The 24084-nt window shown below is 38.6% G+C and overlaps 1 protein-coding gene across 6 annotated transcripts; it reads right to left on the bottom strand.

Moving 5' to 3' along the window:
- Positions 1-979: 979 nt before the first annotated feature.
- osbpl1a (oxysterol binding protein-like 1A) lies at positions 980-24074 on the bottom strand. 6 transcript variants are annotated; one of them, XM_044198332.1, is made up of 30 exons: positions 23839-24074; positions 22263-22403; positions 21574-21703; positions 21417-21502; positions 21224-21298; positions 20968-21079; positions 20743-20828; positions 19781-19925; positions 18927-18994; positions 18784-18828; positions 16825-16898; positions 16520-16583; positions 16321-16422; positions 14085-14210; positions 13860-13941; positions 13386-13492; positions 9370-9532; positions 8253-8439; positions 7302-7377; positions 6347-6481; positions 6114-6211; positions 5833-6015; positions 5038-5145; positions 4694-4783; positions 3371-3497; positions 3130-3243; positions 2898-3021; positions 2716-2806; positions 2137-2157; positions 980-1675 (listed from the first exon to the last, which is right to left on the bottom strand). In XM_044198332.1, exons 3-30 carry the CDS (start codon positions 21695-21697, stop codon positions 1573-1575), a joined length of 2916 nt encoding a protein of 971 aa, XP_044054267.1. In that variant the 5' UTR covers positions 21698-21703; positions 22263-22403; positions 23839-24074; the 3' UTR covers positions 980-1572. The 6 variants fall into 6 exon arrangements, with proteins under 6 accessions (XP_044054267.1, XP_044054269.1, XP_044054266.1 ...); XM_044198334.1 differs by lacking the exon at positions 22263-22403 and having other exon boundaries at positions 20968-21016; XM_044198331.1 differs by lacking the exon at positions 22263-22403 and having other exon boundaries at positions 23839-24073.
- Positions 24075-24084: the final 10 nt, after the last annotated feature.

Consider the following 24084-nt stretch of genomic DNA (forward strand, 5'->3'; position numbering starts at 1 on the left):
GAACACATTAGGCTCCAACAAAGTTGCCCTGAAAAACAAAGGAATAAATAGATTAAATAGATAGATTAAATAGTAAGAAATAGATATACACTCATCCCTACTACAGTGAGCGCTCACAAGTTCACCATTTGCTATCTTTTATATTCAGCAACACGAAAAACATCTGCCGCCTCAGTACACGAGTGTAAAAGATCTCAAAATATTAGCATTATCCTTTTAGTCGCCTATCTGCACATTAATTCACTAAAACAAACCCCTTTAACTGGTCTTGTTAGCGACTTCATTGTTCTATTGTAACATTGTTGTCTATTGTCTGATAACAAACAACAGGTAAGTTACGCTAGTTTAGCATATTAGCATGTGACTAAACCTCTTTTTCACCACATGACAGCAAAACTACTTGACTCTTATCTTGATGTTATTGCAAGGGAGTCAAAACACACTTAATTCTCACGCTGAGGCATATGCATCTCATTTGGAAGAATATTAAACCACAGCCGTCTGTAGTTAGCAACAAAGTTAGTAGCTTATGTGCTAGATTTTGAGAAAACAACTTTTGTTTTACATTCAAATCCCCATGTTGCATTAGGATCTTTTCATACATTGTTTCCGAGAGCTCTGCTAACTCAACTGCAAAGTCCACTGGATCATCCTAAGTCTATAAAAAGTCTGTAAAAACATCACGTTGTTACAGAAACTATTAGATCAGATTACCCTTTATTTTCAGATTCCTCTGAACATCCCAAGCATTGAAGTATTTCAGTTTCCATTTAAATACTTTGAATGCTCTTTATGGAGGCAAAACGCCTTAAAATTCAATAGTTTCTACATCATGTGACTTTATGATTTACGCATTTTAGATTTTTTTTACAAAAATATTAATAAACCTTTTAAAAGAACTGAATTCCTATGTGTGCCTTATGAAGTACTGAGCACAACCGACAGAATTCAGTGAACAAAACAATCAAAACAAAACTAGTGCCAGACAATTCTTATAAGTTTAATATTGATATAGAAAATATACTGTATGTTTTTGTGAGTATGTTTTGTAAGCCTAATTTTTTTACAAGACAAAATACATCTGGAGTAATTACATCCACGTCAACCTCATATTAAGTGATTGTATAGTTCAGAGGAAAAGTGAACGGCATGATGAGGTCAGGTTGAAGATGAATTTGTGTAAAGTATATATACAGATCTACATTTAGAGTCAAAACACCATTATGAACATTTAAAAGAAGACAGATGGACAATAAAATCATGCACCCCTGTGCATCAGCACTTCTCCACTATGCTAAACGTCCATTATGAACAGAATGTAAATACAAATGCTACATTTCAAAGCATTGTCAAACAACTTTACATTTTGTAATTGTATATTGATTATTTACTATTTTAATGCACAGTTATACTATCATAAAGTTGATTAAGGCCACACAGTTTAAGTACACTGTTTGCATATTGCTTGTAGTTACTGTAGCTATTCCGTTAAAAAATAAACAAAAAACAGTTAATGCTTTTCTGTACTGAGGACACTGTATGGAGCAAATTTATTTGTGCAGGAAATGTCCATTAGTAAATGTCTGGCAGCTGGCTGTATTTCCTGTCCCAGTATCCACCAGAAAAGAGCCAGTCCTGGGAGCTGGTGTGGGGGTTTTGCCCCTGCTGAAACCACCTGAAAGCACAGCGGAAACACATCAGCATTCAGTTTAAGCTCCTGTCAAACACAACACCAGCCAGAAGATCATAAAGCGAGGATGGAAAGTCAGGCATGCTTCATCACAAGGTTATGGGTAATTTGCATGGAAGTTTGCAGTTTTAGTTGTTTGCTTTTGACTAAAATGAGCTTCGTATTGTTGTATCTTTGTTGCATAAAAGCGAGGGAAATGATTTGGGGCAGAGGACTCCTGTGGTGTTTGAGTGATTCCATCAAGTGCCAGATTGTGGAGCTGCCATGCTGGTGGAAGGGAAAGCAGATTAATCACATCGTCTCTAAACTGTGGTTCTATCATCAGTGATTCTCACACAGCTACAAAGATGAGATTTAAATTTAGAGAATAAAAAGTGTCTGGAAACACAGAGACAGGTTACATGATCACATCACACATTTCAGGCACAACAGCGAGCAGCTCTAACCTTGGGCCCAGGGCAGGACTCCTTAACATCAAAGAGAGGATGTGACAGAAAAACAAGACAGATGAAGATAAAATGGAGATTTAGCTCGAGCATTTCAAAGTAACAAAGAAAGAAACTTATAGAAAGAGATGATAAAATTGCAGCATTAAAGACAGAAACTGTATGTTTAGTCACAATGAAAACTGCATATAAAGTAAATGTAAATTACAACAATTTTAATCGTTGATTAAATTGATAAATTAAACAGGATAATCTGACAATGTTCATACGTTATTAAAGAAGCTTGACATTTTGGGAAACACACGTATTCGTTTTCTTGCCAAGAGTTAGATGAGAAGATTGATACCACTCTTAAATCTGTACGGTAAATAAGAAGCTAGTGTGAGCTATCGGTTAGCTTAGTTTAACAAACTGAACCGAGGATAATCTGAAATGCAATGTTCATACTTTATTAATATGAAATATCAATTATTGCCATTTTATGCATGATGAAGGCTGTTGTCTTACATTAGCTGATTACATGAAAGCCTGTTGAGCAAAGCAATTAAGAGAATTGTCCAGTTTCACTAACAACCTCACCTCGTCTTCCACTCTTCATCACATTTGGAGCGGTTTTTGCGAACAGCTCTCTGTTTTTCTTCAAGCCTTTTTTTCTCCTCACTGGCGAGGTCTATTTGAACAATAACATTGTACAGTTTCAGATTGCAGTGAGAGTATTCGTTTTTTATTTTCAGTTCCAGTATCTTGCGAACTATCATTACCGATGTCACCATTCTCCATGGCTCGTATGTCTGGCCTCAGCCTGCAGTCAGTCTGAGGAATGGCTCCCTCCATCTCCTTACGCAGCTCGTTCAGTTGCATTGCAAAGGACGTGAAGCTGTACATCTGCAATTAAAGAAAATACTTATTTGGTATAACAGAACACTACAAACACATCCTTATTTTCAGGCTATGCTCTAATCAAAGCTTAGAGTTTACAGCCATCAGTCAGACCTGGGCAGAGTTGGCTGGTCTGGGTGCGATTCTCCACAGCAGCTGGCTGCCAGGAATCATCTCCACAGTATCTGCAGCTGGAGAAGGAACCTCCTCCTGACCCTCACTGCAACCCTGGACACCAGCACAAGGATCAAACAGAAATAATGCTGCACTGAAAAGTCTACATATTACTTTCATTCACATGCTGAATCACAACAATAAACTGATTCCCTGCTGTTCAGTAGGAAGCAGTTCATACCGCTTTGCTGCCTTTTTTCTCCCCTGCCCCTTTCTTGTCGTTTTTCTTATGCGCTTCAAAGGCAGCAGGGTCAACAACATACAGGCACTCTGTCCACTTCCCATAGAGAGCACACAGCTTCTTTTTACTGTGGAAAACACACACACACACACACACACACACACACACACACACACACACACACATATAACCTCAGGCACAAACACTAGATGATGATTTCAGTCAGCCTCAGAGTTTCAACAGATAAAAACTTCCTGGTGCATTGGCTTAAGATGGCTAACAAAAGCTCCACTTTCATGTGTGGCTTCACACTGGTAAATTTCTGAAACATTTCAGCCAAATGCCATTTAAGCCAAACATTTCACCCAAATGAAACATTCCAGGTTAAAAAGAAGTTAACACATGTTAAAAATCAGAATCATAAATACTTTATTGATCCTCGAGGGGAAACTCTTAAGAAGTGAAAAGGCCAGACTCACAGGCTTAGGCAACATCAGATGTCATGCTGAGTAAAGAAACTAGATTTTCTCATCTCTCTACTTGTTATCAGCCTCTCTGGTTGTTACATAACTTCTCTCAGTGTCATTTTCTTTCTAGTTTGTATATCTGCATATCTCCTCGAGTGTGTATCTCATGTTGCATATTTAGTTTTGTTGTTGTGATCATGCACACTACTTGTGTCCAGTCATTCATGTTGAGTCATTGGTTCTGTTGTGTTAGAAGTGGCTTGTCCTCCATTTTTGATTGAACCATCTGCTCTTCTTTGGGTTTTATTTAGTTTTTTTTTTTTTTTTTTTTTTACTTTATCTGCTTCAGTGACATGTTAGCGGCCTTTTCCCTGAGTCTTTTCACTTTCATTTTGCACTGAAGCCCATGTCTTTCAAGAGCTGATTTTGAAGGCAATTAATTATTAATGGTGTATTAATTGATCATTTGCATGATGATTTGTGATTTGATTTTGTAATGGGTTCTGATGTCACACTCAGGGGAGTGGCCCCAGCCAAACTACTTAACTTTGTAGGTCCTGACTTACAAATGAAGCATATTTAAACAGCTTATTGAATCAAACTTTTCTAAAATATGGGAGCTTGAGGGAATATGTTTCAGAAGGCATCAGTCATGTCAATTAGTTGTGATACTGACTATCATCCCAAATAATACTGTGGAAAACTTCTTCTCTGATACTCATGGCATCCTATGCTGTTGTATGTTGCAATATGCAAAAAGTATTCACAGAGATGACTAATAAGTATTCGTACCAAAAGTAATTTAAAAATTACTTCAATGACTTTTCAGGTTATCATGCATCAGTGTAAGCCGTACCTTTTATCCAGAATATACCCTTCAACCTTGTGCAGTTCTTTGCCAAAAAGACCACATGGTTTGAAATTCAGGCAGCACCTTTCACCAGTTCTGAGTGAAAAAAAAAGGAGAAATACAGCATATTATCCTCTCACTGTCTTCTGGCTGACTCATTCAAAACTTCCTCATCTACTCTGCCCATTTTCCTCCTTCCCCAAAATATTTGTATCAGACAACTGTATCAGACTTGTTTTACTTGATAAATATGCACAACTTTACTCTATAATTTTAATAAATAAGTATAGAGTCCAATTCATATGTGCAACATTTTACTTACTGACTATGGAATCTTTTTGTCCTCTTACCTGTGATTGATCACCTCCACATTTCCATACTGCTCAATCCACAGCTGGCCCACAATGATGTTGTGAACACAACATGTAGGATTTGTCCATGTGTAGGCTTCATTGTACCTGGAGATAAAACAATGACTTAAAGGGGAACTCCACTGATTTTACAGTGTGTTTACAGGTGTTGGGGAGTTCTACTGCATATGTACATAAAGTTGTATAAAGCGTTTTGAGGCTCTAGAGGGAGCTGCACAAAGTCTGATAAATTTGCCTCGAGTGACGTCACTTGAGTCAGCATCGGTTGGGGCTGAAGACTACAAGTTTGAAAAAAAGAAGTGAGCTCACCAGACCTCTGTAGCTGCTCCTTATCTCTGCTTGAGGCTAGCAGCTCGAGGCTACATTAGCTGCTACTAGCATTACATACCTGAATCTGCAAACAAACTGTCAGTGGTCGAATTGCATTGTTGGTAATGTATGCGCCAGGTTCTGACAAGAATGTGTGGAATAAAAAACAATATATCTGGTTCTGCTGCATCGATTCAGATCTTTTTTTTTGTCTGTCTGTCCGTCAAGAGTTTGACAATGTTATAGGAGAGTAATGCTAAACCGGTGGACTACTTTTAAGGAGAATGCACAAATGGAAAGGAGCTTTAGAATAACTTTTGTGTAAACAGTGTCACAGCTCTTGTCAATCAGATTTATTTGTCTTTTTAATAAGAGGAAGAGTTGATTGATTTTATCCTTTTTTAAGAAAAGATGATTAAAAAAATGCCATTAACGTTCTTTTGTTAATCAGCTAGAAGTTCTTACTTGGGCAGCTCCAGAGTGATGATGCCTTTAGGCTCTGCTTCCACACTCTTGCCCCAAAACTTGAGTTTTGGGTAGATGGATCCATGAAACACAAAGTCTTCCTTCAGGCCCTCAGCGTGGAAGGCGCTGACTGGAGGGTGGTGGCTCACCTGCTCCGATAAGAGCCTGAAGTCCAGATCCTCTCTAGGAGGAGCGGGGGGACAGCAAGCATCAAGTGTCAACTTAGGTAATGTATTTAGTATATTATCAGTGTTGAATATGTGCTGTATAATCCCACTTACCTGACCAGTTCATAGGTTTCTCCCAGCAGAGGGTTGAAGGGTTTACCTGTCCGCTCCCACTGGGAGGCCACAGCGGACACCGCAAACGCAGCCACACACTGCCAAGAGCAGATAAACACACACTCCAAATCATACACACTAAACTCAAAAGCAAAAGGTATAATCCAGTTACAATATGGCTGCATTGCACAAGGCAATTTAAGTCATTTGCAGGATGTTACAGCGCACACTACCTTCATCCTCTCGACAGAGTCTGAGGAGGTGTTGGCCTGGTGGATGAGGTAAGTGTGCTCCATGTACTCTGTCAGACGCTGCAAGAAGCTTAGCGGCTCGTTGAAAATCACTGGCATTGTGATCTTGGAGAGCTCCTAAAAAAGCCATGAAGAGGAGTTGAGGAACCAGGTTTCATTACAGAGATTAAAAAAGTCCCTTCACACAGCAATCTTTCAAAGTGTAATATTCATGTTGAGGGTTGAAAAGACCCCAGGGGATATGTTATCTAGTCGCTAACTTTGACTTGTCTGTTGTTTGCCACTAAGCAGGTAGTGTACAGTGGGTATTCAGAGCTTTTTTACTGAAAACAGTTGCCTTCTGCGGCTGAAAACAACACTATGAGAGCGGTGAGAGTAAAACCAGAACAGTAAAGTTGAGGGCCAGAAAGCTAAACAATGAGCAGAAACTCACTATAAAGCCGAGAGGAGCTGCAGATTCAGGTGACAATTCTCTGTAGGTTCATCCCTACAAGAGACCTCTTTCACATTATCGCATTATTTTCACACTGTCATTTGATACAATGAAAAAGATCAATTATATCCATCAATTAGCGTTTGCTTACTTGCACTAAACACAAAGTACAGCTGAAGCTGATGAATGTATTTGGTCATAAACCAAAGTGGTGGACAATTTTCAACAGTCAGTGGATCACCAAAGTTATTACACTTAATCCTGAGGGAATTAATTTCATGGCAATTTATTCGAAGTTGTCAAGACATTTCACTCAAAATCACAAATGTCAACCTGCTGGTGGAGCTAGAGGAAACGTCTTAACCAAAGTTATTAGGAGTAATCCTCTGGGAACCATGAATGCCTGTACCAAAATTTCATAATTCTGGTCCAAAGTAGTGGAGAGACCAACCGACATTTCCGTGCTGGTAGCATGGCAAAAGTTTATATGAATATCATTCTCACCATTCCAATGCAGTTCCTCAGGATACTCCAAATACTGAAGTCATTTCTTGAAAACATTGGTGCAGGTAAGCTGGTCCTAAAATAACACACACACATTAACACACAGTTGTATTACTTCTACAATGTTTGTATGATGCATTAACTTTGACTTTGTGCTAACTCTAAAAATACACTTTTCATTTGGAAATGTACCAGATATATAATTGCTACAGCCGTCATATCTTATTCAAATGAATATAGTCAACAAAAGCCTATAACGTATTGTGTGACATACTGGACCAAAGCCCAGAGAGACAATCAACATCGGAATCATCCATCAGCAGTGCTTATATCTTTTAAGTCTAGCAGATACAGCGAACCAGCCAGGTCAAACTATCTCAAAAGTTTTACAGGTTGGAGGATAATATACTTTAAATCACAATAATAAAGCATATAAGCCATGTAAAAAAATAACACGAGGTTTCCCATAATAATTAAATTTAAAATCCTTCCAAATAGTCTGAACTGCACTCCAAAGCTTCCTGGAGGGATTAGCCAACATTGGATCAAGCTGCAGACTAATTATTGCATTGCACTGAGACCTTATCAATATTTAACAGCTCCAACACAGAGCTCAGTTCTTTCAATACAACGCTTTCTTTTTCCTTTACCAGGCTGGATCTGACTCTAAATTATTCACACTGTGAAGTGGAAAGACCTGAGAGAGGACGTGAAAATTAAAAACAAAGATCATTGAGAAAAACAGAGCTCTCAGAGCAGGTTGGGAAATATAACAGCCTGACATTATTATCTAGGATACATCACAGCAAGAAGAAAATTGCAGCAATAACAGTGTGATATGAGGAGACAGGCCCTTTGTTGAGTTTGTTCCTCTTTTGATGAGTGGTGGATAAAAGCACAGGGGGTCAGCGGTCCATTTAGGAAACTATGGGGGCATACAGCACCGCTCACCTATGCTTTGTGATCCCATTGGGTTGAGCCTTGTCCTTGTCGCCATGGTGATCCTCCTGCAACATGCTGGTGGGGCTACTGCAAGGGCTGCTTAACATGACAGAGCCTTCGTCCTCCTCCTCGTCCTCCTCAAAGGAATGGCTGGCCACCGTCTCAAAGCCGCTCAGGGAGAGCTCTGAGTCCGATTCTGACGCGAGATGGACACATGGAGACAATTCGGTGTGACCACAAAATGTTCTTAAAAACTGATTCAAAATTTTATCTTGACCAATATATCATTATCTGATTTTTTAAAAATCTCAAATAGCCGTATCAAAAATTCACTATTAGTCACTGAACAATCATTACCATACATGACACGTTTCATATTCATTAAAGTAGAAATCAGAAATTTAAAACAAAAAAAGTGGAATTTTTCTCACTTCTACTTGATAAATATTCAAAATGTACGTTGATTATATTTATCAATTTAAGTATATTTATAATACATACATATCCTTTTTTATCATTTTATGGTTAAAATAGAATTGATGGACTGCTATCTACATGAGGAAAAAAAATTATAAAATATCATTCACAAAACAAAATATTCACAATCATGCTCTGCAACAATGAATGCAGATCTTCCATGCAGTTCTATATTTCATTTATAATTCATTTCATTTTATACAGCCTTGACATATCCATGTTAACTTCCCTTCATTTGTAGAATTGGTTACATAAGGTGTCAAGACATTAGCATCAAATTAGATAAAAGGTTCTATTGTTACTGATGAAGTTTAAATATACAGAACTAAAAATAAGTACAAACTCCTGTAAACGTGTCTGTTTTTGAAAAACTCCTGAAGCATCAGTCAGGCCCATTAAAAAAAAAAAAATGCTACTACACCATGCAGGTTCTCATTCATGTGAAAAGGCTTCAAGTTATTTCAACACAACCAGGCAAGACTTGCGCTTACGTCACGCTTGAGGAGCGGCAAACATACCAAAGACATTCACCAGCAGGTAAAAGTATTCCAGTGTCCTATAGTTGAATGACAGAGCAGCGAGTGTGAGCTGGAGCTTGTCACAGAATCTCCTGCGTCTCCTGAGCAAGTTTGATAACTTGTCAACTCACCAGACACGGCGTCGTGGAACTCATCCTCGCTGAGGGCACTCCGCGGTGGAGATCCCTTGACGACGGATTGCTCAAGTTCGTGGTGCTCCGTGGCGAGAGTCTGCAGCGCTTCGGAGAGGATCTTATTCTTCTCTACCTCCTGCTCCAATTTCAGACTGCGCACCTGAGCTCGCCACACACAAACACACACACACACACACACACACACACACAAACAAAACAAAGAGACAAATCACTCACAGAAACACATAAACCAACATGAATTCTATCTTCAACATTTGATAACTAAAGACAAATAAATGTTTTCAAGGCTACCAAAATTTTATTAATTACAAACAGAAGACGAATGTGCGTGACTATCAGACCGGCTGCGATGGCAGTGGCTCTGCAAATAAACAGCCCGTTGAGTGACAGACCCTCCCCTCTGCACTATCCTCTCATTATCATACCCACGGAGAGAGAGAGACAGAGATGGAGCTGAGAGGGATGAGCCATGTTTATCTGTAACAGAGGACAGCTGCCTTGACGCCGCCATCTCAAATGGCCTGCCGGAGAACATGATTCCCGTGGAGGAGAGGGGATCAAATGACAGGTAATGGTCTCAGATATAAACCAAACCTCCCTTTTACACAAGACATTAGTGTTGATAATATGAAGATGAAGCTCATTTTTCAGCTGCACCTTTCTGAAAATATTACTTCACTGTTTCCATTGACAGTCTGACAATGTGTAAAGAGACCACAAAAAAGGCAGTGTTTTACTTTAGACTGTCAAAGAAACACAGTTGATGGTAAACTATCATCTACAAGATGGTAACCAGGACCAGAGCAGGCGAGGTGAAGTGGTGAGAAAGTGCTGTATAATGACAGACGACAGATCACTCGCCATTGTTGCAATATACTGAACTTTAAAGAGGAAATTCCTGCTGCTTGACCCCTATACAGGTGGTGCTAAAGTGCAAACCAGCGCTGCAGGAGCTGGAAGTTATTCAGTCTCTTTCCTTTGCAGGGGGGAACCCCGCTGCTTCGTTCAGACTGCATACCATCATGTGCAGAATGAGATATACAGTACATGTTTGAGTTATTCCTATTGAGATCAGGCCTATTCATGGTGAGAGCTCTGAGATCCTGTGAGCCTTTTATCGTGCGCTCTGCCTCTGCAGAACGCAGTTCAAAAGGCTGCACAGCTGAGCGCTCGAGGCCTGGCCCAGGTGTAAACTCTGAAAGCACCGGACTGCCTGTTAAACTGAGAACATTCAGATGGTTTCTGGCAGCCTCTGGGGCACGCCAGCAGCGCTGTCCCTTCTAAAGATCTACGAGAAATTCAACTAACAACTATCTTTTTGTGAGATGAAGCTGTGTTAGTGAGGAGAAAACAATACAGGAAAAAAACAATATTTTTGCCAGTACCTACTGATTTTTTTTTAATTATTTTTTTATTCCATGTCTTTGTCCATATTAGTATGCAGATTTCTTGTTTTAGATGCAGAAAATGACAGTTGTCAGACAGGCAGAATGGCATGTATAAATATGTAGAAAGTGAAAGTGAACATGCCTTGATTTACATATTCAAGAACTCAAGTCTGCATTCATCACTGCATTCAAACACTGCAGTGTAGCACTACTACATATCAGATTAAACAATCAGCAGTGACTAATTCTCATTCCGATGTGGTGTTCAGATCAGGCTCAGGAAGTGACGCAAATGAACCAAAACTGTGATAGGCCATTACACAAAATAAAAATGAAAAACACTCTCACTCTTAGATCGTTAGTGTTAGCAAACTAATGTGTTACTAAAATAATGTTTGTGTTACAGCCTACAAAATTGGGATAGAGGATTATGATTATGATGAAAATCAGATATGCCCTCTATGATATACCCTATAAATTATATGCATCATCAGTGTACATTGCTTTACATTCAGCTGCAGCACACAGACTTAGTCAGAAAATTTTTAGTGAATCAGCCCTTCACACACACACACACTGTCTCCGTACATTTCCTGTTCCTTGTTAGATTTCAACATCTTTGGGTTTACCGCAATCACATTTTCATACGATGAGGTTCATATTTGGTTGTGAGTGAAATGTTAAGAAAACCGTTGGATGGATTGGCGTAAAATTAGGTACACACGTTCATGTTCCCTCAGGAAGACTTTAAATAACTTTGGTGATTCCTTGACTTTTCATATGGTGCCATCATCAGGTCAAAGTTTTTTTTGCCCAGTATTTTGGTTTCTAACCAAATATCTGCAAAACTAATGATATTCCCATCAGCCACAGCTGTACTTTGTGTTTAGGGCTAATTAGCAAATGTTAGCATGCTAACACACTAAACTAAGACTGCTAACATGGCAAACATTATACCTGCTAAGCATGTTAGCATTGTCATTGTGAGCATGTTAGCATGCTGATGTTAGCATTTAGCTCAAAGCTATGCAGCTCTGAAGTACAGCCTCACAGAGCTGAACAGACTCTTAGTCTTGTTTAATGATTTTTGCATCAGTGTGATGAAATATCTTAATTTGGCAGGTATTTAATTTCATAACAGCATCAATATCACAGTGTAAAATTTCATATACTGTGATAGGGGATATTGCCTTCCTGAGCATTGTTTTGTCTGCTGCTGTGTCTGATAGCAACTGAACCAGAGTGCTGCTGGGCTTAAGTCCAGTGTAGTATAATACGACTGCTGGCTCAACGCTGTTTGCCTCCGTGTTTACATATACGGTAAAGTACTAATGCAATTTCACTACTTAATACTTTTTTTTACATATACATATTTACTTACGTGTAGTGCTAATTATCCATCTGGATTGCTTTGGTGTGAGTTTGTTGTGAGCAGTTTCATGCAGGAACTATCGGTAGAAAGAAAATAGTTCCTACCTGAAACTGCTCACAAATCTGTGGAGTAACCGGGTCATGATTTCTGGAAAGAGACATTGCTGTTGAGTTTTTCAAATGTATTTTTTTGGCGCTCTGAGCACCACAGGCCGAGTGCCATATAGTCCCATTATATTCAAAAAATGCATGACCAATATCTCCAAAATTCGGCAACTCACACCAAAACAATCTAGATGGATAATCAGCACTACAGGTAAGAGGAAAAATGTGTATTTTTGATTTTGGGGTGAACTGTCCCTTTAAGTTCTCAAGCCACTCCTAATTTCATACACATTGACAACTGGAAACGGATCTTATTATGTGACTCACCATGTAAACACTGTGTTTAGTCAAGTGCTATATAAATAGTTTTACATTATTACAGAATTGATGTACAGGGTTGGCACTTGTTGTGAGCTATAAGTAGGGCCACCTATTTTTTTCCCCCTGAAGAGATGTAATCTATGCACTGAATGCTTCCATTATAATCAAATCCATTGAATCTTACACAAAGAAAACCAATCTGACAGCCTATAATCACTGCACTCCACTGAGAGGCTTTCATAGGGACGTGTGCCGTCTTATTCTGATTAAACACGTTTTGTTTTTATATCTTATTCTTAAAAAAATAAAATAAAATTACATCACTCTATATCTGAGGGTCACAGACAGTCAGGAACCTGTTGATTACAGTATTTATAGTCTGCATTTTTTTAAAGGGTCATTTCATTCAAATCACAAAGAAATATATTTTCTTACTCAGCCCCCAAAGGTCTCTACAGAATCCATGAAGATAATTACACTTGAAAAACTCAACATTTATGTGTTTGCAGAAACAATGTCCTGGTTATATCCTGTGATCCACAGATATCAAAACAAACAGTTGGGTTTTTTAAAATGAAATCCCAGTTTCAGAGATGAATATCTCCAAATATCCGTACATAAAACCAAAAACTAAAAACATATTTTTTTATAATTTAAGTGAACTTACATAATAACCTGTGTTCTTCTATGGGTTGTGGAGTGTAAAATGCTGATAATCAATGGTATAATAGACAAAAACCTGACTGATAGCTGCTAACAGGCATTCAAACACAGACACAAATCTGTCCCAGGGAAGCTGACACTTACCCCTTCCTGTCTGGAGAAGAAGCTGAGACACACACTGAGACTGGAATGGGTCGCGCTGGACAACTCACAGATTTCTTGCATTTTCTGCAGTATGGCGGATGGAAACCCTGAGGGGACAAACACATCAATGAGGGGCCATTGGCACAAAGTAATGACAGAAATGAAAAAGTCAAACAAGCTGCTCAAAAAGCAGAAGAAGCTTTTTTTATGCTCTCAGAAAAGCTACAAGCAACAAGCCCAGCAAATCTCTAATGACAGAAACAGATGGTGCAGACTCTTAATTATGAGGATTTCAGACATTATTCCATCAATACTGTGCATTTAAATCTGCTTGCTGGTGCTTGTAATTTTAAATCATAAGGTTTTCATTTCCACTCTTGAATGGTTCATATCGGTGAGGTTTCTCCTCTGTTAAATATATTAAAATATATATTTAAAAAAAACTCAATTGACAATAAAATAAACAGGCTTTACTTTCTGCCAGCCCATCATTTTTCAGCATGGACAGGAAAGCTGCCACCTCCTCTTCTAGTTTCTTCCGGCTGGCCTCCGCTGCCTGGTTTCACAGAGATGAGAGGAGACTGCAGATGAACAAAAGCTGCGCAGGGTGGGACGACCGGGGGGGCTTTCTACTTCAGCGAAAACACTATGGCTCATTATGCTGACATGCTAATTATGGATCTTTTTGTTTACAGCCACCTGTAGTGTGTCTGTTAGCTCCCCGAGTGACATCACTTCCTCCTCCTCCTCCTCCTCACTGCCCTGCTCTTGGGAGCAGTAGTGTGTGCTGTAAGCGGAGTGCTCTTCCAGTGCGTCCAGCCACGCCTGAAAGAAAATAACAGGTTTTTCTTTGGTTCGTCATGAAAATCAAACATGTTACTGATTTATTTAAACACAGCACGACCTTGGAATTAATAAGCTTCTATCTGCGATTTGAATTTTCACATCCTAGATAGCAAAACTTACAAAAGTTCTCTTTTATTGGTCAAATAACAGGTACCCACCCAGAGGGTATTCTAAATATATAATATCAAAATCCAATCACATTTTTAAATGGGATTTTCTAGATCAGGTGGATTGCAAACAGTACCTTCCAATATTGAGAACTCATTTTCTGCTTAAAATGATTAGGTTCTATCTGCTCAGACATGAAAGAGGGCAGAGCTTTAAGTCTTTTGGACCAAGTCAAAGTCAAAAATCAAATCTTTGAAACGTGTCCTGCAAGTCAAAAAACAAGTTTTTATCAATGCTTAGTATGAAAATTACAATAGCAGAATGGCCAAAATCACACCAATACGTTTTCTTTAATGGAAACAGGGCATTTAACATCCAGTTGCAAGTAATGAATCAAAGAATCCGAATGTGTCAAACAGATCAATGAGAACACTCAAAATGAAGGTGCAACTGTGAAAAAGCCCTGTGAAGAGTTTCTGTCTGTTTGGAACATTTACGTGTTTCTACATCACTGCTCCTGGTTTTGATCTTAACACATCTATGACTAGTCACATTAAAACCAGGATCAGTCCTGACCCTGAATGTGACTGTGCTGCCTAATAATTATTGCTTTAGCTTTTCAGCAAAAGTTATAATAACTAGGCAGTGTAGTGCATGAGGGATTCGACTAGAAACTGCTTTACAGGTGAAAAAATAAGCATTACTGGAAGTCAAGCTGGACTAGACACAGGCTTGTGTCATGATGGAAAAAAAAAAAACTTTAAGTAAATCCAAAGCCCTGAAAGGAAAATCTTAGTTAGTTGAGCGTACACACAGACATATTGTTCTGTATTCAACTTAACTAACGAGGTTAATTTTTAATAGTTAATAGTAATAGATCGCACTGTGAGGATTATGAAGCGCAGTGTCCTGGCTGTGTTTACAAGACTCATGAACTGTTACGCACAAATGACAGGTGTTCCTGTAATGTCAAACATCCTTTTCAGCAGTTAAGGTCATTCATCATGTAAAAAAAAAAGTTTTTCTAATTTTTAAAAAATCACAAATCCCTTGTGCTGCCCCCTCCGACATCTTGTTTAAAACAGGGCAGACGGCATAAAAATATATGTTTTGTTATTTCTAACAATTAATACAATAGACAACTGAAAACATATTATTAATAATATTACATATTTGACAAAAATGAAAAGGAGCTCTTTCGATTACTAAAAGCAGGAACTAAGACATAAATATATGATTTGTGTGTCAGGACCATTTGCTGCAGCGAGGAAAATAGGTGATACGCTGGCTATGAAGAGGGGAAAGAGAGGGCTGCTCATGTATGGACTAATTAATTTATAATCAAAGGCTATATTCTCTGAATTTTATTCTGGTGCCAGCAGCTGCAACTGAAAGTATGCATTAGGTTATGGAGATGTTGCACTAATGTTACTAATTATTCATGACAGTTTGGCAGAGATCCAAGAGGCAAAACTACACACAATATTGCATTTTTCAATATTTATGGGTCCCCAAGTTAAGTCTCCTCAGCTTTTTGCCTGCAAGTCTCATGTCAAGGCAAATTTCTGTCATCTCTAAAGTAGTCACAGTAACTTGAGTTTCTAATAATAACATTCATTATTACCAACAAACAGTAACATGAGCTGTGTAAATAATATTAACAAGCTAGCCCCCTAGCATAGTAGCTAATGGTAAAAATCATTAGCTTGCTTTTCATCAAGTTCAAAAATGCTAAAAATTGACTCTGAGCTTAGTTAGCATTTGTATCAGTGTCTTTGATAAAATCATCAATTGTTTTGAGGTTACAAAACCACATTGAGCAAAAAATTATTATTATTTTTTTAATTTTAGGGCCATAAATGCATAAAAATAGAAATATACCTACACAAAATGTTGTGTCTGTCAAAGTGTGTCGGGAGGTAACTAAATGATCTTTTAGAAGAGTATTTGAGATTACAACCAGAGGAGGAATGAAACATACTTTTCTTGTTGCCTCTGGGTCATTTTTAGGTGATACTTTGAAGTGATGCACACTGTCATCGAAGCACTTGAGGGTGAAAAAGCAGCTATCTTTGGCTCGGATCTGGAAATGAGAACATCAAAAACATTCCCTACATTATACTCACACCAATTCAACACAGTGGTCAAACAAGGAGTGTAATTATAAAATGGTGTCTTACCAAACAGTGAGCATGTGTGAGGGACTTACAACCTTGCCTTCTGATATTGGCAGCTCCATCTGACCTTCATATGCGAGAGAAAGAGGTGATCATTTCTTGAGGTCTTTTCTTTTGCAGGCTAGAATCTTACTTTTTTCAGTGATTTTCAATGGAGGTTTAGAAGACAGAATCCGTCTATTTTCTAACTCATTTATCTGTCACTTCCAGCACCTATCTAATCAAAAGTGTGCAGTACTTCCATTTAGCTGTTGCTTTTTCACATGTCTGATTCAAGGAGCACAGCCAAGGTGAGAGATGACACCTACTGTTTTGAGTACCAGGATAAAACCCCATCTTGAAGGATGACCCAGTAGGAGCGCCAGCCAAAAAATCTGGAGCTCTGAGGGATAACGCACAAGATAAGAATCAGCTGTTTAATTTTCAGTGATTTCTATTATTGTTCAGTCTTTTCTGATTTTAATGGTGGTGTAAGGAGAGAACAGCACCTTGAGAAAATACAGCAAATTGACAGCGAATTTGATGACACATGCTGCATTTAGAAACACATTTCAAATGTTATAAACACAAGCACATACAGAAAAGCTGAAATACACACACATGAGCGAGCCATGTCTGGGTTTGTTCTCTGACTGATTAGCTCAGCAGGAAGTGAAAATGAAGTCAGTTTTTAGGGTTTTACAATACTTCGGTCAAGTAATTTGGAAGCTGCCATAAATGCCAGTTTCTGACCCAGTGAAACGGTGAGGCTCATTGATATGTTTTTGGACAACAATGAATACACTACTAGACAATACTTATTAGTAGGATTAGTTCAGTTTATCCTTAAAGATGCTATAATCAATATTTTTCTATTAACAACGGATCACGTGACTACTTGTATGTGTAAGGGGTCACTACTAGTGATGAACCCACAGAGAATTATCACCAGACTCTGCAGTTCCCTTCAGCTCTATAGAGCATTTTAACATCTTTCAGCACATTGTTTTGGTTTTCTGGCCTGCAACTTTACCGTTTTGGTTCACTCTTATAGTGTTGTTTTAGGTCGCAGCAGGTAGCTGGTTTCAGCGACAAAAAAATCCCAAAAAAAAATGGCATAATGCTAGTAGAGTTAGCGACTAGTTGGTGAACATAGTGGAGCATTTAGCTGCTAAAAAGCCAAATATTTCCCTCAGGAGTTGGTGAAGAGCAAAACAGAGCTCAAAAGAGACTCAATATTGGATGTGTAACTAAGTAACTGTTTGCTAACACGTTAGCCATAGCCACTAAAAGGCGATAATATGTCAATGTTGTGATTACAGATTATTTTCCACTGCCCCCTGGTGGCCAAAAAAAAATCAAGTTATTGCCGCTTTAATTTATCCTTTAACATTGACAATAACACTTACTAGTGTCATTGCTAGCTTGTTAACTTGCTAGTGGCTGAAAGGCTCCATTCAGAAGAACTATGTGCCTCTTTCACTGCAGACATTTTGACACATCATAGCAGGAAAAGCACAGGTGTGATTAATAACATTAATGATGGCTGCATTCATAAATTCTTCATTAATGTTATTAGTAACACCTGTGCTATTCCCACTCAAGTCAAAATGTGTGCTGTGAAAAATGCTATCACACTACATGCAGTATGTTTAACAGTTTGTACACATTATTCTTTAGTCTTCATGACTTTTTGCACAACAGCCATCACTATATGTTAATGAGATTGTTTAGTGAAGTCTGTAGTATCTAGTATGCTGCCTGTGACTCATGTTGCAGGTCATTGACTCATCAGCGTCCCAACATTTATTGAAGCAGTAAACTAATCAATGCCCTATCTTGATTCACTGTGTAGTGATTCACTCCCTACAGAACTAGGTTTGAGACCCATTTCAGCTTTTCTATACATTGTTTAGTTTCAATGACAAGATCAAGACTTCTGGGCTAGATTTTTGCAGATATTTTTCAAAATAAAAGTGTAATTTCTTTAAAAAAAAAAAAAAAAAGGTATATGAGCCTATGAGAGTCAGTCAGCGTTTTATCCTGCTGCTTTGACAAAATTTGACTTTGTTTTTTTAAATGTTAAAGTTTTGTGCATTTAACTTTAAGACTAAATGCACAACTGAAACCTTTATTCACTAAATGTACTGCAACATGTTTGTATATATATTTGCAGTGGGGTCCCTGAATGCAACATGAGTTGTTTTGTTGAGAATAGCCTGTGTTTTTTCAATCTGTAATGCATAGGATTCTCTCAGCCACTACAGATAATAACTCCCAGACTTTACCTTCCAGAGGAGTCCCTCGTACTTCTTGACATTGTGGGTCATACCCTGCAAGGGACAGATAAGAAACATGAAGAAAGTAGAAAACAAATCAAAGATCAAATCAAAGTAACTTTAGGAAAGCCGACTATCAGCTGAGCACTCACTCGATGAACGCTGAATTTTAGGACCTGCTTCATTGCTGAATCACTAGCCAGGTCAAACACTGTCTGGCCTGTGAGTTATGGACACATAAGACAAGTGGGGCTTTAGTACAACACAACACAGAGGGGGAGGAAAAAAGCTGCTGGACTGAACGATATTTAAAGGCTAGTGCCAACCGTTATATAAAAATCAAGGAGACATTACATCCGAACCAGCCCCAGCTTGTGCCTCTCATGTAATCATAGTTGTCACATTTTTTGCATTGATAATCATGTTCAAGTCACAGAAATAACCACAGTGTTTGGCAAACAATCAGAGGTTTAACTATGAAAATTTCTGCAGAAATGAAAGCTGCTTACTCAAATCAGTTGCTATTTTTGTTTGGGTGAAGGAATGGAGACGGACCTTGTGAAATGAGTTAAAATTGTCTTTCACTTAACACCAGAAGGAATATTTTTTGGTACAAGCAGCAGTCTTAAAGAAATGTGGAATATGGTTTGGTAAAGGATAAGTCTGGTATTATTCTATATTTTTCTTACTGAGATTTATTTTTTTATCATTGATAGACAATTTTCTTTTTGTCAAAACTTCTCTATCTTGTCTGCGGCTCTCACCCTCACGCCCATTGTGGCCAACAGTGTGGTTAGTTGATAAGTTTTTAATAGTTTTTGTACAACAATGGAGTCTTACAGCGCAGAGGAATAAGCTATATCAGGCTTTGGCTACACAGGGAATACCTGTTAGTAGGATCACTTCATTGTTGTTTTTTGTCTTTCCAGGGGAAAAATACAGAATATCGCCAGCCTTTAAAGACAGGAGTCCTTCATGATTGGCAGCTATGGCTGATGGGTCTTACCATTCTTGTTCTTGATGTTGGGGCTCGCTCCACTTTGGAGCAGCTTTAGGGCACACTGCTTCTGGCCTCGATAGGCTGCAGAGTGCAGTGGAGTGTTACCCAGCAGATCTGTGCAGCTGATGTCTGGCGGCTTTTTCCTGCTGAGCTGAAACAAACACACAGGACAAAAACAGATGGGTTGTCTGGGCCCAAATGCCCTGCAGGTCTTTATTATTCTGCTTAGAACTGAAGCATGACTCTTTGATTTTGCACTCTGTGTCCAAGAGCTGGGATAGCTTTTGGTAATTCAGTTTTCATGGACAATTGTGTTGCTGTCACTGAGATTTAAAGGGCAGAGTTGACTTGTCTGGACTTGTGAATATGTGAAGATTATTGAGAGTGTAACTGTCAGTTCATGTACAAAAAGAGTCACCAGCCATGCTAGCGGTTCTGTGAGGCTAACATCAGCATGCTAACATGCTCACAGTGACAATGCTAACATGCTGATGTTTAGCAGGTATAATCTTTACCATGTTCACCATCTTAGTTTAGCTCGTTAGCATGCCACCATTTGCTAATTATCACTAAACACAAAGTACAGCTGAGGATGATGGGATATTATTTGGTCAAAAGTATTTGGTCATACATTCTGAAAAAAATAGAATTTTGCCCTGAAGATGGCATTAGATGGAAAACTGAGGGGATCACCAAAGTTATTACAATTCATCCTGAGGGGAACATGAATGTGTGAGCTGAATTTCATGGCAATCCATCCAATAGTTGTCGAGACATTTACCTTAAAACCACCAATGTCAACCTCATGGTGGCACTAAAAATAATGTCAAGGGATCACCATCATTAGGTCATTAGGACCAAGTCATTAGGATTCATCCTCTGGGAACTATGAATGTCTGTACAAAATGGCATTGCAATTCATCCAATGCTGTAGTTGTAGAGCTCGGGTATCAGCATCTGGCACTAACCAGCTGAGTTAGAGTTGAAAGGTCTCCTTCTCGTGCAGCTTCCAAAAGTTCCTCCTCCAGTTTCCTCTCCTCTGTTCTCTCGGCCGCTGGATGGGATTTACAAGCAAAAAATGTAGGATGATTTTAGAATCTACACATTACATAAACAACTTGTATGAATGAAAATTAAAAAATCAAATTGATAAATTCCATGAAATCTCTTAGATGAGAAAGTGTCTCTCTCACCTTCTAGCATGCTTCTGATCTCTGCATTTTGAGTGACATCTTTGGGAATCTGTGCTGTCCCATTGATGACAGTAGCACATGCATCATAGTGCAGCAGCAGCATGACAACCTCCTGATCAATACGTGATTGATTGATTGATTGATTGACTGAATGGATGAATAAATGCATGTACAAAACCATACTATCAACAAAGAGACACGAAGTGTAGAAAGAAACTTAAAATCTGAACGGCAAATTGATGAAGCATTGAGGTACCTTTCTTCCTGTGAAGGCAGCTTTGTGCAGCGGTGTATCTCCGATATTATTGGGCAAGTTAACATCCGCCCCAGCCTGCAGAGTGTAACAACACACACACACACACACACACACACTTGCACGTTAGCCATGCAGTTTTTCAAAATATAAAGTATTTAAAAACTTAAATTGTTTAAAAAAAAAAAAGACCTACCTTCAGTAATTCCTCCACTACATCTTTGTGTCCAAAGTAACAGGCCAGGTGAAGAGGCGTCCATCCCAGGTTAGACTTTTTCTTACCTGAGAAAACACATACTGTGTTAAACCACAAACTATAATTGATATATTACTACCACATGTTACTCATGTACCTTTGCAGTTTATGTCGATCTGTGTCTCTGCCCTTATCTTGGACATGAGGAGCTTCTGTATCCCCGGCAGATCTCCGTTCCGGGCGTATTGCAGGAACTGCTCCTCTGGCTCCAGCTCCTCCATGGACCCCTGCAGAGGAAACGCAGGAAAGCAACAGCGACTGCATAAAAAGATGCTTTCAGAAGGACACGTGCACCAAGTCTCTGAAAAGAAATCCAGTAGCTATAGGAGGTTTATGCTCATTACTAATCACTCGGAGCTAAATGGCAAGAAAACTGATGAGCCTGTGGGCTTATCAGTGGCAGAACATTTGTTTTTCTCTAGAGGCAACATTTGAGTACTTTGTAAGGAAACTTTACAAGCAAAACACTTGCAAAAGAAAAATAAATATGTACAGTATATTCCAGTTAAAGTGTTTAAGTACGCCACTTTCATTAAATTGAGGGACTCACAAGAGACAGCTAAAAAAAAAATTACGAGTCTAAGCTGAGTTAAATGCTAACACGCTCACAATGACAATGCTAACATGCTGAGCAGGTACAATGTTTACCATGTTCACCATCTTATTTTAGCGTGTTCGTAAAAATTGTGTGTCAGCTTCAGGGTTATTATTTCCAGTTTGTGCAGTTTGCAGTAGTCTCTGTGACAATAAACTGAACTTGATCTGTAAAATCAGTGGAGTGTGCACCTTTAAAGTGACTCGTCAAATCTCCAGAGTTCAGCCTGGACAAGTTGTTGGTTTGTGTTGCTTAGTAAGTCATCATCTCTAATTGTTTAGGACATGTGAGGAAATTGTCACAAGAGTGTCCAGACAGGGAGGAAAAAGCAACTGTCAAAGGGGAGAAGAAGGAAATCAGAATTATTGCAAAAGACAGCTGTCACCAGACCAGCCTTACAGGAAGGAAACAATAAGCCCTCCCTTTTCCCGCATGTCAAGTAAGCATGACAGTCTACATATGCAATCAAAATGTTGGTATGTGCAGACAACAAAGAGAAAGCTTGCTTTAAGCAAGACATGTCACGAGAAGAAGAAGGATTAATGTACGTCATCCACAAGAGATGACAAATCAGACTTCTGCAAAGCTTTGAGAAGACTGGCACTGAAACAGGTTTACCTGGGATTCACAAGCATGTGACACTAACGGTTACTCAGCCTGTCTTTCTTCTGTACGCTTCAATCTCTCAGAAACACCTTCAAAATTCCCTCTATAAACTGTAACTATATATTGTAACAGCATAATCAGGACACACGCAAAGTTTTCTTTGGTATATCTACAATCAATATTTAAAATCCTGCTTTAATTTGTATTTCCATTCATTGATTATGATGTTTAATCTGATCTCTCCTTTGACTCCCATTTTAGCTCTGACAGGCTTATGTTTCAGCTGCAAAATGTCACACCTCGTACATATCTTGATCAGAATTCTTTAAGAACTAACTTTAATGGATCCTGTAAAAATGTTTGTTAATGTTATGTGTTTATGTAAAAAAAAAAAAAAAAAAAAGGCTGATATATTGTTACCAAATTTTTAAAAAGGCTCCGGAATCAGCCTCATAAGTCCTGTTCAGATGTCTCTGAGTTGTTAGCAGTTACATTAAAGAGACATTTCCCCTCTAAAAATGTCAGATGGTTTCATTTGAACTGTTTGAGGCCCAAAGGCATCAAATGATCCATTATTTCACTAAAAAAAAGCAAAGATTAGAGAAAAGTCCCAAAAAATAAATACAAATTTCTGTAGCAGAACTATCTTGTGACCCTTTAAAGATGGCGTGACCTATAGTTTGGTAACCACTGGACTAAACTACTAATATATCAGTCACAGTGGCCATTTTTCAGCAGAATGAGTAGGCCTATTTTTACTTTTGATACTTCAAGTAAATTTTGCTGATAATACTTCTGTACTTTTACTTAAGAAGGATTTTGAATGCAGGACTTTCACTTGTAATGGAGTATTTTAAAATGAATATAATGACACTTTGACTTAAGTAAAGGCTGTGAGTATTTCTTCCACCACTGCTGTCTTGTAACTTTTACATTTGCTTTTCCAGATGAATATATGAATGAATGTACTTATAACAGTCTGGGAACATGAACTTTTATAAATACAGCAAAAGTAATCTCTTGTACAGCCCAAATCTCCACATTTGTAGGCTAAATTTGTTATGCAAAATCAGTCTGAAATGATGCCAGGTTTTTTGCATAAAGCATTGTCATTAGAATAACATATCAGCAAAAAGGATAAACGACAAGCCAGATACTTACTGCTTCAACTAGTCCAGTCCTGTGAAGTCAAATCCAGGGTGTTCCGACACAGCTGCTCTCACACGGGCCCTCTGTGAGGCTGCATGTGATGTTTTAAGCCCCCCTGAGCCGTTTCCTGCTGCTCTACTGCAGCACAAACAGCGCGGAGCATGTCGTCCCACACATCACACACTCCACGTTTGCCGTCTTCAACTGACGTTCAGCTGACCGATGGCGAAATATAGCTGTCTCTGTCACAACACACCT

Source organism: Siniperca chuatsi, linkage group LG6 (genome assembly GCF_020085105.1).
Source record: "Siniperca chuatsi isolate FFG_IHB_CAS linkage group LG6, ASM2008510v1, whole genome shotgun sequence".
In the NCBI taxonomy this organism is placed as follows: Eukaryota; Metazoa; Chordata; class Actinopteri; order Centrarchiformes; family Sinipercidae; genus Siniperca; species Siniperca chuatsi.